The sequence below is a fragment of the Monopterus albus genome, unplaced genomic scaffold (assembly GCF_001952655.1).
Source record: "Monopterus albus unplaced genomic scaffold, M_albus_1.0 scaffold233.1, whole genome shotgun sequence".
NCBI lineage: Eukaryota > Metazoa > Chordata > Actinopteri > Synbranchiformes > Synbranchidae > Monopterus > Monopterus albus.
This window is the reverse complement of record NW_018128113.1, coordinates 335,481-351,207: the sequence shown is the minus strand read 5'-3', so window position 1 is coordinate 351,207 and position 15,727 is coordinate 335,481. Positions and strand designations below refer to the sequence as shown.

The 15,727-nt window shown below is 41.2% G+C and overlaps 2 protein-coding genes across 2 annotated transcripts in view; one reads left to right on the top strand and one right to left on the bottom strand.

The window, feature by feature from the left end:
• Window positions 1-1,869: 1,869 nt before the first annotated feature.
• Window positions 1,870-12,445, bottom strand: nsun2 (NOP2/Sun RNA methyltransferase 2). The gene is made up of 19 exons (XM_020620151.1): window positions 12,184-12,445; window positions 11,129-11,286; window positions 10,778-10,882; window positions 10,594-10,699; window positions 10,278-10,349; window positions 10,028-10,112; window positions 9,632-9,824; window positions 8,929-9,003; window positions 8,642-8,772; window positions 8,057-8,130; window positions 7,776-7,906; window positions 6,952-7,048; window positions 6,499-6,713; window positions 6,050-6,142; window positions 5,826-5,961; window positions 4,736-4,816; window positions 4,260-4,398; window positions 3,264-3,303; window positions 1,870-3,154 (listed from the first exon to the last, which is right to left on the bottom strand). The coding sequence occupies exons 1-19, from the start codon at window positions 12,247-12,249 to the stop codon at window positions 2,836-2,838; spliced, it is 2,316 nt and encodes a 771-aa protein (XP_020475807.1). The 5' UTR covers window positions 12,250-12,445; the 3' UTR covers window positions 1,870-2,835.
• Window positions 12,446-12,650: 205 nt separating this feature from the next.
• srd5a1 (steroid-5-alpha-reductase, alpha polypeptide 1 (3-oxo-5 alpha-steroid delta 4-dehydrogenase alpha 1)) overlaps window positions 12,651-15,727 on the top strand; it is an 8,699-nt gene continuing 5,622 nt past the window's right edge. Inside the window, exons 1-2 of the mRNA XM_020620166.1 lie at window positions 12,651-13,075; window positions 13,318-13,484. Of these exons, the coding sequence (XP_020475822.1) occupies window positions 12,765-13,075; window positions 13,318-13,484 (478 nt within the window). The 5' untranslated portion in view covers window positions 12,651-12,764. The remainder of the gene's footprint in view (window positions 13,076-13,317; window positions 13,485-15,727) is intronic.

Sequence of the window (15,727 nt, the reverse complement as noted above, 5' to 3'; positions counted from 1 at the left end):
TCATTACACTGTGGGTTATGATGTGCTGACACAATGTCTATATCTCAATGTATCATACAAACATGAAGGGTAGAAGAACAGAGCTGCAATAAAGATGGTGTATTGAGGGAAAGTAAAACAGACAAACTGATTTGACAGATTGAGAACATTTTAAAATCTGAGCTTTCAGAGGACGAGTGCTTTCACAAAGCTCTTCAAAGGAGAAAGATAATCAAAATGGAAAAAAGTGAGTGATATGAATCAAGTTAAAAACAAGGACAGAATTGAAATTCAAATGTAAAGTTGAAGACAGAGGAAGAGGAGAGGATGAAGGAGAAAGAAGACATCACGTTCATGTACGTCCCTATGTCATTACTTGTATTAGTAGACTGGTAGCAAGCATTACAGTTAAAAGGCAGGAAGCATCATTCATGCTGACAAACTAATGTGCATACACACACGACGACAGGCTTAACTGAAGTATACACACACACACTCCCCCTCACACACACAGGCCTATGACTCAGTAACAATTTAACTTATCTTCAAACCCTTCCCTAAGTCAATTTATAACTGTATTAATTCTCACTGTCTGTCTAACCCTCCATCCACCCATCTCTCCTCACCAAGTTTTTTCTCATTTTCATCTCTGAAAAATATCGGGCATTTTTCTGCCCTTGCATCCTCGACTGACTCCATAGGCAGCTCCACCCTTGCGCTATGGCTTCAGTCTGGTAAACAAAAAGCAAACAGCGAACAACCAGGTTGTAACCCAAACACAGACTCCTCTTGTCCCAGACTTCTGCCACTGCAAATAGTGCTGTCAGTGGCATACCCGTGGTTGAGGCAATTGATGTGACAGGCACTCTTATGAATGGGAATAGTCACTGTGGTGCACTTTAGAGGTCACAGATCAAATACAAAGGGGACAGAGAGACAGCAGAGGACAGGAAAAGAAGTGAAGCAGGAGGTGAGAGGAGGATGCTGTCTGTGGTCCCTCTGTCCTCTCCTGCCAACAGAGAGCGGTGAAGGGGCTGGTTGCCATGACGGCTGTTGTCATGGCAGCTAGACTAGGTAATAAACATGAGGAAATGGCTGTCCATTCAGTATAGTGATGCTACCGTGGCAACTGCTGACAAAATATACTATTGTAGTGGTTACATTTTTGTGTTTTTCACGTTTCTCTGTAGTGCGACTTCTAAATATGAGATTTCCAAATGATAAGGCACAGATACTAAAATATGAGATTTTGGAAACAGACCTTTTCAATCACATAAGGGAAACATTTGTGCGAGTTTAAAGGAAGCGGTTCCTGTACTTTTTTGTGGCTTCTGTGATTATAATGTTGGTCACTGAATTGATCAACCACTTTGTGTGCATCTTGAAATATCTCATCAGCTACTGTATAGAAGGCACAAAACCCTGTACAAACATTGACAACCCCTAGAAAATGAAACAATGAATTTCTGTCTTCTACCACCTGCAGGTCTAAGTCTTTGGCCACTCAAATATCTCAACATCTACTTGATGGATGGGCACAAAATATGGTACATACATCTATAGCTCCCAGAAAGGATCCTTATTACTGTGGTGATTTTCCCCACTAGTGGAACCATGACGTTGCCAGTGACAGATGTCTTAACACCTACTTAACTACTGACATTTCATGTTTTCGTCGGGATGAATTGGGTGATAACTCCAATTCCCATTTAGCACTATCATCAAGTCAGAATTTCAGTTTGTTCATTACTTTGGTTTATCACCAAATACCTTTAAAACTATTGACTTTCCCCATCAGCCTCAGTTGTATTCTGTTTAATGTTAATTAGCAAATGCTAGCATGCCAGCACCACCAAAGATGGTGGAGATGGTAAATACCTGCTAGTCATCAGCACACTAGCATTCTCACTGTGAGCATGTTAATACCACTAGACTAACATAACAGACCTACTCTGACAAGAAAAAGAGGGAAGAGAAAAAAAAGTAATCTACCATCTTACACAGATGGTAGATAAATACTAAACCAATAAAAAATGAAATATGATACTTGATTTAATGTACTTCTATCATTCTGTGTCGCCATGTAGTTCTCATTTGGCATTGTGCTGCTTCTGAAACATGCAAAATGATTTCCATTGGCTAAAAAGGCATGTTTTGTTTCATAAGGTATATCACCTGACTGCTTCAACCTGCAATGGCATAACTGCATATTTAGTGGGGTTTTTACATTTACAAACATAAAAATGCTAGTTAATGTAAATATTGCCTTGCTTTGGTAGTGAAACCTGGAAAACTTCTGATGCACCCTGGATCAATCCTGGACATTAATGTGGGAACTACTGAGTCCAGACCTAAGGAGGTATGTACTACCTTAGATAGTGTTTAAGTTCCGCATGCCTGTGTTTTATTAAGTCTGTAGCTTGCATAACATTAAGCATGACTAAGCAACTTAAGCACGACTTTACACTTCAGACCTGAAAGGATCAAGTCAAATAATTTGGTGACAGCGCTAACCCTTAACATTTTTAAATCAACTCCATATGTCTGCTTAATCACAGGTGTAGAAAATAAGATGGCAGTTAATATAAACGTGATAACTGAAAGAATATTGACACCACCTGGCCAGTGCAATAAATTTGTTAAAAACATAAAAATAAGTCATATAAAATAATGACAGGCAATTAACTAAAAAGCTGACTCCTCAAATATCCCATGGGAGTCTGTTTCTGGCAAGGAATCCTTCCACAGTGGCAGTATCGTGAACAGTGAAGCTCCTCTACCACAACACGTGGTCTTGAACCTGATCAGCTCTTAGACCTGTTATTCCTTTTCAGTCAGCCTTTCTGTCTCCTCTACTCAGCTGCTGGTCTCCTGGGTACCGCTGCTGTCCTTTGGCTCCGATGATGTAATTTCATCACCCTGCTCCAAGTCCAGGTCTCCCTCGATTTCAGCTGATCCTTCCTCCGCTGCATCTTTTTCTACCTCATCCTCCTTGTCCTTTCCTTCCGTTTCAGCTTCTTTCCGTTTCTGCCCCACACCCTGTTTGTCTCTGAAGACCTCCACACCTAACATTCGGAGGTAATGAAACCTCTCATTGCGGGGGACAAAGGCTCGGATGGACGTCTTTCCCCTCCAGCCACACAGTTGGATGGGACACTGAGGCTCCGTGGAGTTACTGTCAAACACAGAGTGATGGTGGGTGTCACAAACAGCCAAAAAAATAAAATAAAAATTTAAGATATAAATACAAAGATCTAAAATATATATTTAAAACATTTTTTTTCTTTGGGTTGGGAATGTACTTCAGCACAATGCTACCCATTCCTGTGGAGATAAACACATATCAGCAACAGCACCAGTAAGCTCACAATGCTTTACCAATTTATATCCAGTGGAACCTCGGTTTTCGTACGCCCTACTTTTCGTAAGATTCGGTTTTCAATTACTTTTTTTGTCGAAATTTTGTCCAAGTTTTCGTACATCCGCTCGGTTCTCGTACAGTTGATTGGTCGGTTCAACGTCGTTAGTCCGTACCAAACTCGTCCGCCTGCCTGCGTGACTCTGCCACTCATTTCCCTGAAGAAATGAGTGAAGGGAAGTAAGCCCAGATTGGGCCTTGATACATGAAGTCCTTATGGAGGGGGATTCCCCTTCCAAACAATAACCTCTCCTCCTCCCTCTCCCCTCCTCACTGTCTTCCATAAGCCAACAAGAGTCTTCAATAAAGGTAAAAGTGATGTTAACTGTTCATTTATTCATTTCATTTGTCATTTATATTTATTTCTCATTGTTTTCTGTATGTAAAAATATAGTTATTCTCTAAAATGTATTTTTTGTTAATATTTTTGGGTGTCTGGAACGGATTAATTGGATTTACATTATTTCTGATGGGAAATATTGCTTTAGTTTTCGTCAGACTTTTTCCAACGGATTAATCACAAAAACAGAGGTTCCACTGTACAGCGGACTTAAATACGAAAATCACCCAGTATAACTACAAATTTGTTTTGCTGGGAATGCTCAGTAATGTTGAAGTAATGTTTATTATAGCACTTTTTACAATAGTCACTTGGACAAAAACAGAGGTTCCACTGTACAGCGTACTTAAATACGAAAATCATCCAGTATAACTACAAGTTTGTTTTGCTGGGAATGCTCAGCTCTTTCAGGTATTTTTTTGTCAATATGCAAAAGAAATTCGCCCTTCTGTTTTTGATAGCACTTTTTACAATAGTCACTTGGTTAAAACAGGCACCAGAAGTAGTGCAGTGCATACATACCTAGCTTCTTGGCCTGAGAGTGAGCGTCATACTCCAGTTTACTGAGGAAGGGGTTCTCCTGGGTCAGAAGCACTTTGATGTCCTCCACGCTCACTTGGATTATCCTGGAGCGAATATATGGCTGAACAGTGTAGATGCCCTGGTTGAACAGAGAAGATGTGGATGAATATAACAAATTCAACCCGCTCCTATGTAGATACAAAAGGCTCATTCTAAACTACAGAAAATGCAACAATTATTTTTTGGTGATTACAAATTCATGAAAATTATAATTATGCACAATGTAGCCCATTTCTGCTAATAAATCCTTCTAGATCTTACAAACTGCACCTTTAAGGGTTAAGACTTAATTTTTAGTTTAGGTTAGAGTTCGGTTAGTTACTTAATTGTGAAGGCTTAAGTCAGGGTAAGTGGCTAGGCAACGCATTATGTCAATGAGTGTCCTCAAAAAGACAGCTGTACAAGGTGTGTGTTACCTCCTGAGCCAGTCTAAAGGCACAGCCAAACTCCTCTCCGTCACTGTTGCGTGACCACACCTTCACCCCTGTGTTAATGACCTGAGAAACAAGGAGAACACAAACTGACATATGGCTCTGAACAAAAACAACACAATGATGCCAAATTCCACTCACTTTAAACTTCACAAATTAATATCCTGCCTGAAAACAGAATCGGGGGTGGCACACTTAAAAATTAAAGAACTAATTATGTTACTTGCAGTGTGGCAATGTTACTGGAGATGTTTATGTACTCACTGATGTTTACCCAACTCTCTTGCTCCAGGCATCTAATGTTCAAGATCTCACAAAACAATGTATAAACACAGTGCAGCCGGTCTCTGGCATCCCAGCAGGAGTGGGAGGCAACTATTAGTAATCTGCACAGTAAAATCCAGCTACACTTCTGACATAAATATGCATGTTGCATTGTTGCAACCTAAGGAAACTGAAGCAAAACGGAACTTTAGATAATTTTATGTGAGAATACAAAAGCAAGAGAAAGAAACTCCTATTAAATAACCTTAGTATTCTTTAGAAACACAATTTGATACATCCATTGTGATACTGTGAGTTGTAAAGAGAAAACAGAATCCCTGTTTTTCAATCACCATCACCAGTGTGGAAAGCATGTTTAGCCCAATACAAAGTGATGAAGAAGTAAAACAATGTGGAGAACAAAGAACACACACACACACACACACACGGTGCCACCTGTGCAGGTGCTACAAGGTGCAGGACTAGAGGGATTTGGGAGGGGGTCCCATCTGTTAGGCTGGTACATGTAAACAGACACTAATGCACACACACAAATACACACTATAGAAACAAACTGATGTAACAATGAAAAGCCAATATGTGTGCATCCAAAACACTGAGTAGCTTGTGCCATATTAAGCAAAGAGCAGCTGACTCCACTGTGTAATCAATCAAGACTAGATGCACCGTCTGCAGGAAAAAAATTGATTACTGGCTTGCTGCATCTATTTTTATTGGATTTCCATGCAAGGAAATGCTTTATCATCACCATCAATCTTGGCTTTCAATGATGAGCCAAACACGAACACACCTTCATGCTCTCGCTGTTATTAAGTAGCACATTGCGGAGCTCTTTAGACACCATGTACAGGTGTCTCTTCTTGCCCTCATGGGTCCGGGTCAGAATATTGAGTTTGGGGAAGTCAGAGGACAGATCATAGAAAGATCTAAAGAAAATGCACAAAAGGTTAGTTTTGCTACACCAAAATGTTGAAAACAATCATTTTCAAGTCTAATAAATAAAGAGATGATTACTGTATGGTGGTGAAGACAGGGTCATCTTCTGTCAGGAACACAAAGGGGTCTTCTTTATAACCAAACAGCCTCATCTTCTTAGAGGGTGGAGGCCTGGAAATCAAGTCATTTACCTCAGTCTATTTAGTCGTGTTTATTTAAATTCCAAATGCCTACTTTAATTTGGGTAAGCTGAAAAAATATCCCATGTCTCTAATTACAGCCTTCATGGTGGAAATAACATGCATTTTGTATGTATAACTAAATATTGATCACTAACATTATCAGCAATCTATTAAAGAAGTTGTGTAAAACTTGTACCCCTTGTGAGACCCAGTGATAGATTTGTTGCTTTTGCAAGGAATGAGTTACTTTATATTCCACGCAAAGGTAACGTTACTTGTTTAACAATGACTATAGAGCCTACAGTTTTCCTTTATTTATTAGCTCACCAGACCAACTTCACTCACCCACACACTCCGTCTTGTTTAGAAGTAGCCTCTTGAGCCAGAGATGATCCTTTGGCTGTGTCCTTTTCTGCCTCCCAGTTTACCTTTTCTTCAGGGCCTCCCCTCTCCCCCTCCTCCACAGCACTCTTGGGGAGGTGGGGAGCATCTGCCAAGGGTGAGGCCGCTGGAGTGCCTCTGGTCTGGGCTGCAGAGCTGGATGACATTTCCTTCCTCAGCTGGAGATGACGGGGAAGGGGAGGGATGAGCAGACAAAGGAGGAAGAAAAAGAAGTCCCAGCTGTGTTTAGCAGACTGGAAAACAGGTGAGTGATGCATGACAAGTGGGTGGGGTCACCTCCTGCTGGTTCAACAGACAGACCTCATGCCTGCATATGGGAATTCTGCTCCATTTCCTTCTACAAGTAAGACTGACAGTCTAATCATCCATTAAGTATTTGTGTTTGAGAGGAAGTACCTTGGGATATCTTTTGTTCCAAGGCATCGGGGCTTTCTTCACCAGCACGGCCACAAAGAAACCTCCAGTATTCTGGTGATGTGGCAGAATCCTCATACTGACATTAAAACACACACACACACACACACACACACACACAAATCTTGGTTCTGAGTGTTATGGTGCCTCCCAGTACAAAGATAAACAAGGCCTTTTTTTCCCAGCATGCAATAAGAGGGGTTTGTTGTGACAATAGCTCCCTCTGCTGGCTGACATGCTGACAGTGTGAGCATCAAAGCAAAAGTTGCTCAGCAAAAGCGACCTCATTCCCCATTACGTGAGAGTGCAGGTGTGTAGAGTACATATATGTGCATCCATGCAGGCACCGTGTATATCTGTGAAAAGTTGTGCCTGGAAAAAATAAATAAATCAGGCCCATTACTCAGCTAATAAATCTGGCATCAATAACAAACAAGGCTGTACAATTGCATCTCTCTGCTCTTATGAGAAGGAGACACCGTCACAAGGATGAGAAGATCAGATAAAATAGGATTAGGGTTTGGGATTAAAGCATCTGATCATACAGCAAAAATTCCAAATGTTACTCGGATGGGATAAAAGTTACAATAAATCGCATCACTGATTGTTTTGGAACTCAAAAAAACTGTAAACCAGGCTGCCTGCTCTCACTGCTCCTATTTATTTTGGCAATAGAGTCTTTAGGTGAAGTTATTAAAAGCAAGTCATGGACTTTTAGGATTAAGGTTTGGGGACTGGATTCATTAAAAAGACAGGCTTAGAATAATTGCAAAAAGGGCACATCTTTCGTGTGTGTGTGTACATACCATCTCTCCAGATGCATGCTAGCCAGTTTCTCTGGGTCTTTAGGCGGGAACATGGTAGGGCGGATCTGTGTGTGGCGACTGCTTGGAACCTTAGACCAGTCTGAGTACCACTGGCCCTCTTTGGTCATCAGCTACAAAGAAGAATGCATGAACCATGGTCAGGACACAGGCCTACAACATTCAGTCTGAAGCTGAAATGCATCCATGACCTAAACACTGCCTTCCTTCATGGTTTGTTGTTTTTGTGGTTGGTTTATTGTAATGACCGAATGCCCCAGTACCTTCCAGGAAGTAACCCCAGGCATCCACTTCAGGCCTGGCAGGTCAGCTGAGCTGTCAGCCAGCTCCAGCGCTCCTGGAAATGTAGACAGACGCAGCATTACAACATGCCAGGAAAGGTCTGACTGGTTATATTTAGATATCCTTATTATATCAATTACGATTTAGCCTGCCGATTTTAACATAGAATATTCCGATGTCATGTGGCTTTATCTTTGTTTTAATCAGAACATGCCTGTATTGTATTATAAATGTTTTATAATCAATATTTAAGGTGATGCCAGTCTACAAGCTATAGGCCCTCTGTGCACCTTAGTCTATGTTGTAACAGCGCTGCTAGCTTAGTAATTTACCAGCTGGCAACATTAGCTTCAACTTTATTGAGTTAGTATTTTTCAATAAAAAAAGTCAAACTGTCTGGTTCCAGGACCCAAAAAAATTGAAACAGACGAGCTCTACGAGGTTAAAAGGCTATTCATGAATAAACATTTTAGTAAAAACTGGACTAAAACATTACAACTAAACTCGGATTTGAAGAAAAAGTCAAAATTGGAAAAACTGTGAAGCCCTGTGAGTGTGTTCCTTACCTTCGCTCTTCTCCAGCAGTGCTGCTATGACAGCTTCATCCTCTATTGGGTTGAGTGAACAGGTGGAGTAGACCATCCTACCTCCCACAGCCAGCTGTTCGACCCCACGGACTGCAATCCGCAGCTGGAGCCTGGTTAACACACACGCTCTGTAATACTGCCAGCTTTTCTAATTAGCACCAAAAGAACACACTCCACTCCCTTGTTGTTTAGTCAATTTGGTGTACCACACAAGTGTAGGAACTCCTATGATGTCACAAGTTTGAGCATGCACTGCCCCCACTCACCCATGGAGATGCAGGCTATTGCTGGTTGTCCATTTCTTCCACACATCTATGTTCTTCCTCATGGTGCCGTCCCCGCTGCAGAAACACAGAGCAGACAGCAGCATCAGTCAGATACATCCCCACTTTGGCCTGCGACAGTGAAACGACCAGAGCTCCAAAACATTTCTCACAGGATAAACTGTGGAAATGCCCAGCTTTAGTTGATTGCTCACATCAATGCAGCCTGTCTGCCTGCCTCACTCCATCTATATCACTGCTTCTCCTCCCCTCATTCTTCCTCTGTTGTGTTTGGCAGGTTTTCCTGGCTTCAATACTGCAACTGGCCAAACTCAGGCAGCATTTGCAAGCTAATGCTGTTCTGTTAGGCCACAAATTGACACTAGATTTCAGATGAAGAAGGGATATATATGCTGTACATTACATCAAATATAAGTAGTGTGATGTGCCTGCATGTTTGACCAATGACTATCTTAACATTATTACCACCAGCCATTTACAAAGACCTGGAGATACCAGATGTCTGGCAGACAGGGTGAAGCCTATTCTCCATCTGTCATTATGAATCATTGTATCATCTGTCACCAAACAAACCCCCAAACATACAGCACAGCTTTTCAACCATATTTCTTTCTTTATCCACTTCCCGAAGCTGAACTCTCCTGCAGTGTTGTAATATGTAAAAGTGTTGCAGCCCTTCGCTGACCTGCAGGGCACGTCACACAGGATGCGGTCATAAAAGAGGATGTCCTTCTTGCCGTCTGAATCGATCTGGAGCATTGGGATGCAGGAGGCATCATGGTTGACCACCATTATGCAGGGACTGTTGAGACGCTTCGCCTGGTGCACGAGCAGGTAGCAGCGCTTGTTGTCCACATCGTTGGCAATTACAAAGCCCTCTGGAGGGTGGAAGAACAGATGTATGTTAACTACTGCCAAGAACTGTTGATAACGTCACATATACAGGCGAGAGTTCATGTTTATGGGTGTGTAAAATAAAACTAACAATGATTTCTAACATGTATAATTTTATCTAATTCAAAAATGAAAAAAATAATTTTGTCATTAAAATCTGTTTTCTAATTTTCAGTGTTTCTCTCACCTGGAAATGGCACATCCATGTCAGCGTGGAGCATCTCAATGAGCTGCGCTGTTTTTGACCCTGGGGCTGCACACATGTCCAGGATCTGCCCACAAACATGTGCACATCAGCACTTCAAAACTATTTATTTTTTAAAACTTGTGTGTCCCAGGGCAGAATTGAAGAAAATTATTATTATTATTTTTTTTTTTTACTGAAAATGCATTAAGCACTGGCAGATTTTTACCTTGACAGAGGGCAGTGTTTTTACCTTGTGGCTGGGCTCAATCTTCAGGAGGAGCGGAGGGATCATACTGACAGCTTCCTGCCGGCTGATGTTACCCTGCAAGGACAAATATAACGCTCAACTTCTTACTTCTTTCTCTTGCAACTTCTGACATTTAGTTTTTCTGAATATTTCAATTTTCCATTGAGAATTTTGTGAATACTGCTGATATTCAAACCTGCAACTCTCCTAACTTCTTTGTCCATCAGGCTTCCTAACGTTTAAACATTATTATGTGGGTCCAGCCACATAACAGGCTGGGAAACAATGAACAGTTCTCTTTGGTTTCTGTTTGACTCACCGACTCAGTCTCGCTGACCAGAAACTGGTGGAACTTTTCAAGCAGGGGAGACTTCCTAATGATCTTCCTGCTTATGTTAGTGTGCCAGGCCTGTTCATCAGGATACCTGGTGAGGAGAGACAGCATGCACTGAGTGCCTAGTTTGAATCTGGGTGTTCTTTGGATCAACCATGTGAGATCATACCAGCTCAGAGCCTGCGGAGCCTCAATCTTCTGGCCATCAATCTCCAGCTCCTGAATATCCTTGAAGTATTTTTCCTTTAGACAGTGGAGGATCTCCTTGGCATGGCTGAAATGAGGCAAATGGTGGAGAAACCGGACAAGCAGCAGTGACAATGTATGAAGTGCCATGTAAATATATTTTTGTCTAAGATGACAACAATTAAACAAACAGTACAAGCCAAGCTCATTCAATCCACTGTGTTCCTTATAGCCTGTAGGCTGCATGACATGGACTAGGATATGAATGCCACTTAAAGCTGTGGGCTGACTGATAAAGAGAACAGAATTCATGTTGGTTATCACTCCAAATCACCTCTTGTATCCAGTGATCCGGATGGTTGCTGGCAGAGGTTCCCTCATTGCCTCCATAAACTGCTCAAACTCTCCCTCAGGCACCAGGCCTTGCTCCTTGTAGTAGTGCTCAAACAGCTTATTTTCCTTGACAATGTCAGCATAGCCAGCTCCCCAGACCTGAACAAAGGGATACATGGTCATTAATGAAGCCATATTTATCTGAACTGCCTTTCTGTACAGAACCAACTGCAAAAGTACCTACTAAATGGAGATTTATTCATTTGTGTGGCAAATGTCACAAAAAAACTGTCTTATGGTCAAGGGTATATAACTAGTACAACCCATTATACTTTAGTATGGCCTAATGGTCAATTGAGCATGTAGTAATCTACAAACAATTTTTTATTTTTGATGAATTTTAGGAGGTTCATTTTTCTTTCTTTTCCCTTCCATCGTGAAAACAAATATATACATAAGACATAAAGCATAAACTATTTTCATTTTTTGCCACTTCATACGTTGACTTCATTATTATTATTTGCCACTTCATACGTTGACTTCATTATACTCATGAGTTGATAATCTTGATCGTGTGGAACATTCACAAGCTACAGTATGTTATAAGCATACAAGGTAACTAAAATTTGCTGTACCAGCTGCACAATAATGCATCAAAAATTATAATCCAACATTGATTAGTACTTTTACATTTTGTACTTATATTTGATTCCAATACGTTTATACCTTCAGGTAACATTTTGAATGCAGGACTTTTTACTTGTAACAGAGCATTTTCACACTGTGATATTGCTGCTTTGACTTAAGTTGCATTAAATAATCGCCAAGTGCTTCTTCCACCACTGCAAGGCTAAGAAAATAGCTGAGAAAACGATAGTTAAGAGCAAACCTGCCCGACATCGAAGCAGTATAGCACCGTCACAGTCTACCGACTGTGTAAGTTCAGTAAAGATAACCAAAAAGTGATGTCACTTACATTTTCTTCTTTAAAAAGCTAATACGTGGCTGAGTACCTAACATTAGCAAGAGTTGAAGAAGCATAAATGTGACTCTTACAGCGTTGTCTCTGTTGTCCCTTCCAGCAGTTTGGTTTTTCTGCCTCTGCCTGCTTCTCTTCCCCATCCTTAAACAGCGTACAGCTCTGGATGGAAGTCTGTGGGACAATATGATGACCAGATGCAAAGAAACGTGACCTGCAACTCGGAAAAAAATAGAAATCCACCGTCAGTTCAACCATGAGCTGTTGTGCCGTGTATCCTCGAAACGTGTGCCGCTGACGCACGTGAATGAGGACCCCTTGAGAGGTGGCCATAAAATATGCCAGAAAAAAAAAGCTTTATATTTACAGCATTTCGGGACATTGTGAATATGAAATTTACCATATGAAATGTTATATTTCAAATAAGGATATGTAAATGTTTCTACTATTTATTAGTGACAACTAGGGAAGTTGAATACGATCGGTGTAGAATCGAGCGTTTTGATTGGCTGATAGGCTCCAATACCTTATATGTACAAGAGCCGATTGGTTATGATCATAAAGTGATGTTGTCCATGTCGGGCGTTACTCTACATAGCAAATGCTTCAGTGTTAGTTAGTAGTACAGAATATTATAAAATTGTTGCGAGTTTCCGTGATGGAGGTTGTCCTCTTCGGGCTCTTCTCTTCGGAAGATGAGGAGTTATACATTCTGGATTGCATGGCTTACTGTATGATTTTCATGGCAGTCGGGGTTTTCGTTATTTTGCTTTTCGAAAAGCTCCGATATGGGCGATATAGTGACAGCAAATATGGATTTCCAGTCAATGCCAAGTTTGCCTGGTTCGTTCAGGAGATGCCTTCTTTCTTTGTGCCTCTGTGTCTGTTAGTTTGGGCCAGCCCCGCGAAAACCTCACTATTGCCCAACCAGCTGCTCATTGCCATGTATATTTTCCACTACGCCCAGAGGTAGGCAAACACGCTTGATTGAACCATGACGTCACAAGGTAGCACAAAATGTTACTTTATCAGCAAATTAACTACGTGATGTGGCGTGGATGTGTTCAGTACCTCCTCTCAAAGAAGATGAGTAATATATGTTACAATATACTATATGTTCATTGCATTTTATAGATCTGAATATCACTAATATTTGCTAATCAATACATGTCCAAATAATACGTTGTTTTTTTTTTTTTGTTCTTCTGCAGATGCTTTATTTACCCATTTTTAATTCGAGGAGGTAAACCAACACCATTCATCCCATTTGCCCTGGCCTTTGTTTTCTGCTTCTACAATGGATACATGCAGATCAGATACCTAAGTCATTATGCTGAGTATCCTGCGGACTGGGTTACACATCCATGCTTCACTGCTGGTTAGTATTCTTTGGCTGCTACTTCACTTTCTACAAGGGGGATATCACAAGAATTCTTCTGTTCCGAACAAGAACTTGTCTGTGACATGTACTTGAAATCCCTAAATACAGAAGAGATCTTGGGGGGAAAAGGCCATTAAATGTTTCACTCCTCTCAGATGGAATAGATTACATCAGGCTCTGAAATTAGACGAGCTGGTATCTCTAACTGATTTTAAAGTATTAACTGAGTCCCTGACTACCTATTTTTGCATGTTTGGGTATTATGAATAATTGTAAAATCTCTTCTAATCCAGTTGTTTACCCCTCTTTCCTCCCACTATTCTTTTCTTTCTCTTAAATGAAATGAAATACCAAGACTTAGGAAAGACATTGCTGTCATCCAGCCTCCTTTGTCCATCTTGTTATTTTCCTCTTTTGGACTTTGCTCCACTCTTGGCTTCTATTCCTATTGAAGATAATGTAGAAAATTGTCAGTTTAGGCTTTTTTTTCTCCCTACTGCTGCTGCCACTCCTCTCCTCTTACAATTCATATTGATCCTTAATAAAGAAAAAAAACATTTTTTTTTAAAAATTCAAGCAGAATGTACTTCTGGTTTTAAAAATGGAATGTGAAAAGTTGATTTTAAAAGTAAAGTAAGGAATATAACTTTTATTCATTCAACATTACTGAAAATGTGTTATCTGGAACAATAAACTGTATATAAATATGGAGGATGTGAAGCAAATACAGGGGCAACCATCTTGTTTTTCTGATGCATTTTGCAACCAGATTCTGCACAGTAGCAGCCACATGTGGAGTCGTGGTATCAGAGCGCCAGTTATTGTGTGGATGAGGTAAAGCATCCACACTATGCTCTTCTGTTCTTTATTTATCATCATCATTATTATTATTATTATTTTAGGATCTTCCACCCTTTTTCTGGCATTTAATAAGTCCAGCATACTTTCAGCTATACAGGCCATTGAGGTCTCTATCTGTTCAACTCTTCAAGGACATGCCTGCTTGCATTTTTTTTGTTATAATGTTTATACTTTTTAATCTATTCAGCTTTATATTTTGCAATACAAGTCAATGGGAGCTCAAACTGCTGAGTCAACAACACAGTCTTGGAGTGCCATCTGGTGGTTCATAAAATGCAGCGCAATTGGGACATGCCCATACATAACTCCTCTCTCTGTCTCTCTCCCCCTCCCCCTCTCACTCTCTCTGTCTCTGTCCCCCTCCCCATTTCCCTCTCTGTCCCTCTAATTTAGCTTTATTCTGAAAATCGTGCCCCGTTCAACATTTTATTAATAAGTTCAGCATACCTTCAGCTAGAAAAGTCATTCAGGTATCAAAATGTTCAGCCATTCAGGCCATTCCTACCTTATTGCATCTCATCCTTTAGATTATTCAACAAAGAACTTCAGCCATTTCTTCTCAACTATACAAAGAACTTCAGCCATCCATTTCTTCTCTACTATTTCAACAAAGAACTTCAGCCATTTCTTCTCATCTTTCAGCTGTTTCAGCATTTGACTTCAGGCATTTTCAGGATGATCTTTCAGCTTATCAGCATCCACACGCATTTACAACAGGAAATGCATTTCTCTAGTCTAAAATGCACCCCTCTTTACTGTACATTATTGAATATATATGTATGCGTGAGTGAACACGGGCTCCTTCACAAAGATGGGGTGATGTGCTCCATGTCAAAACCGACAAGGACCAAGTGTGAGTGCCTGACCCTCTGGTGATGAACCAGCTCAAGGTTGCCAGAACTCCCCCCTCCCCAGACACTTCCTCCAGCTCCTCCGGGGGAAGGCCGAGGCATTCCCAGGCCAGTCAAGAGACATAGTCCCTCCAGTGTGTCCTGAGCCTTCCTCGGGGCCTCCTCCCGGCGGGACATGCCCGGAACACCTCCCTAGGAAGGCGCCCAGGAGGCATCTGAAACAGATGCCCGAGCAACCTCAGCTGGTTCCTCTCGATGTGGAGGAGCAGCAGTTCTACTCTGAGCTCCTTCCAAGTGATCAAGCTCCTCACCCTATCTCTAAGGGTGCACCCGGACACCCTGCAGAGGAAGCTCATTTCGGCCACCTGTACCCGGGATCTTGCCCTTTCGGTCATGACCCCAAGCTCATGGCCATAAGTGAAAGTCGGAACGTACTGTAGATCGACCAGTAAATCGAGAGCTTCGCCTTACAGCTCAGCTCCTTCTTCACCACGACGGACCGGTACATCGACCGCATTACTGCAGAAG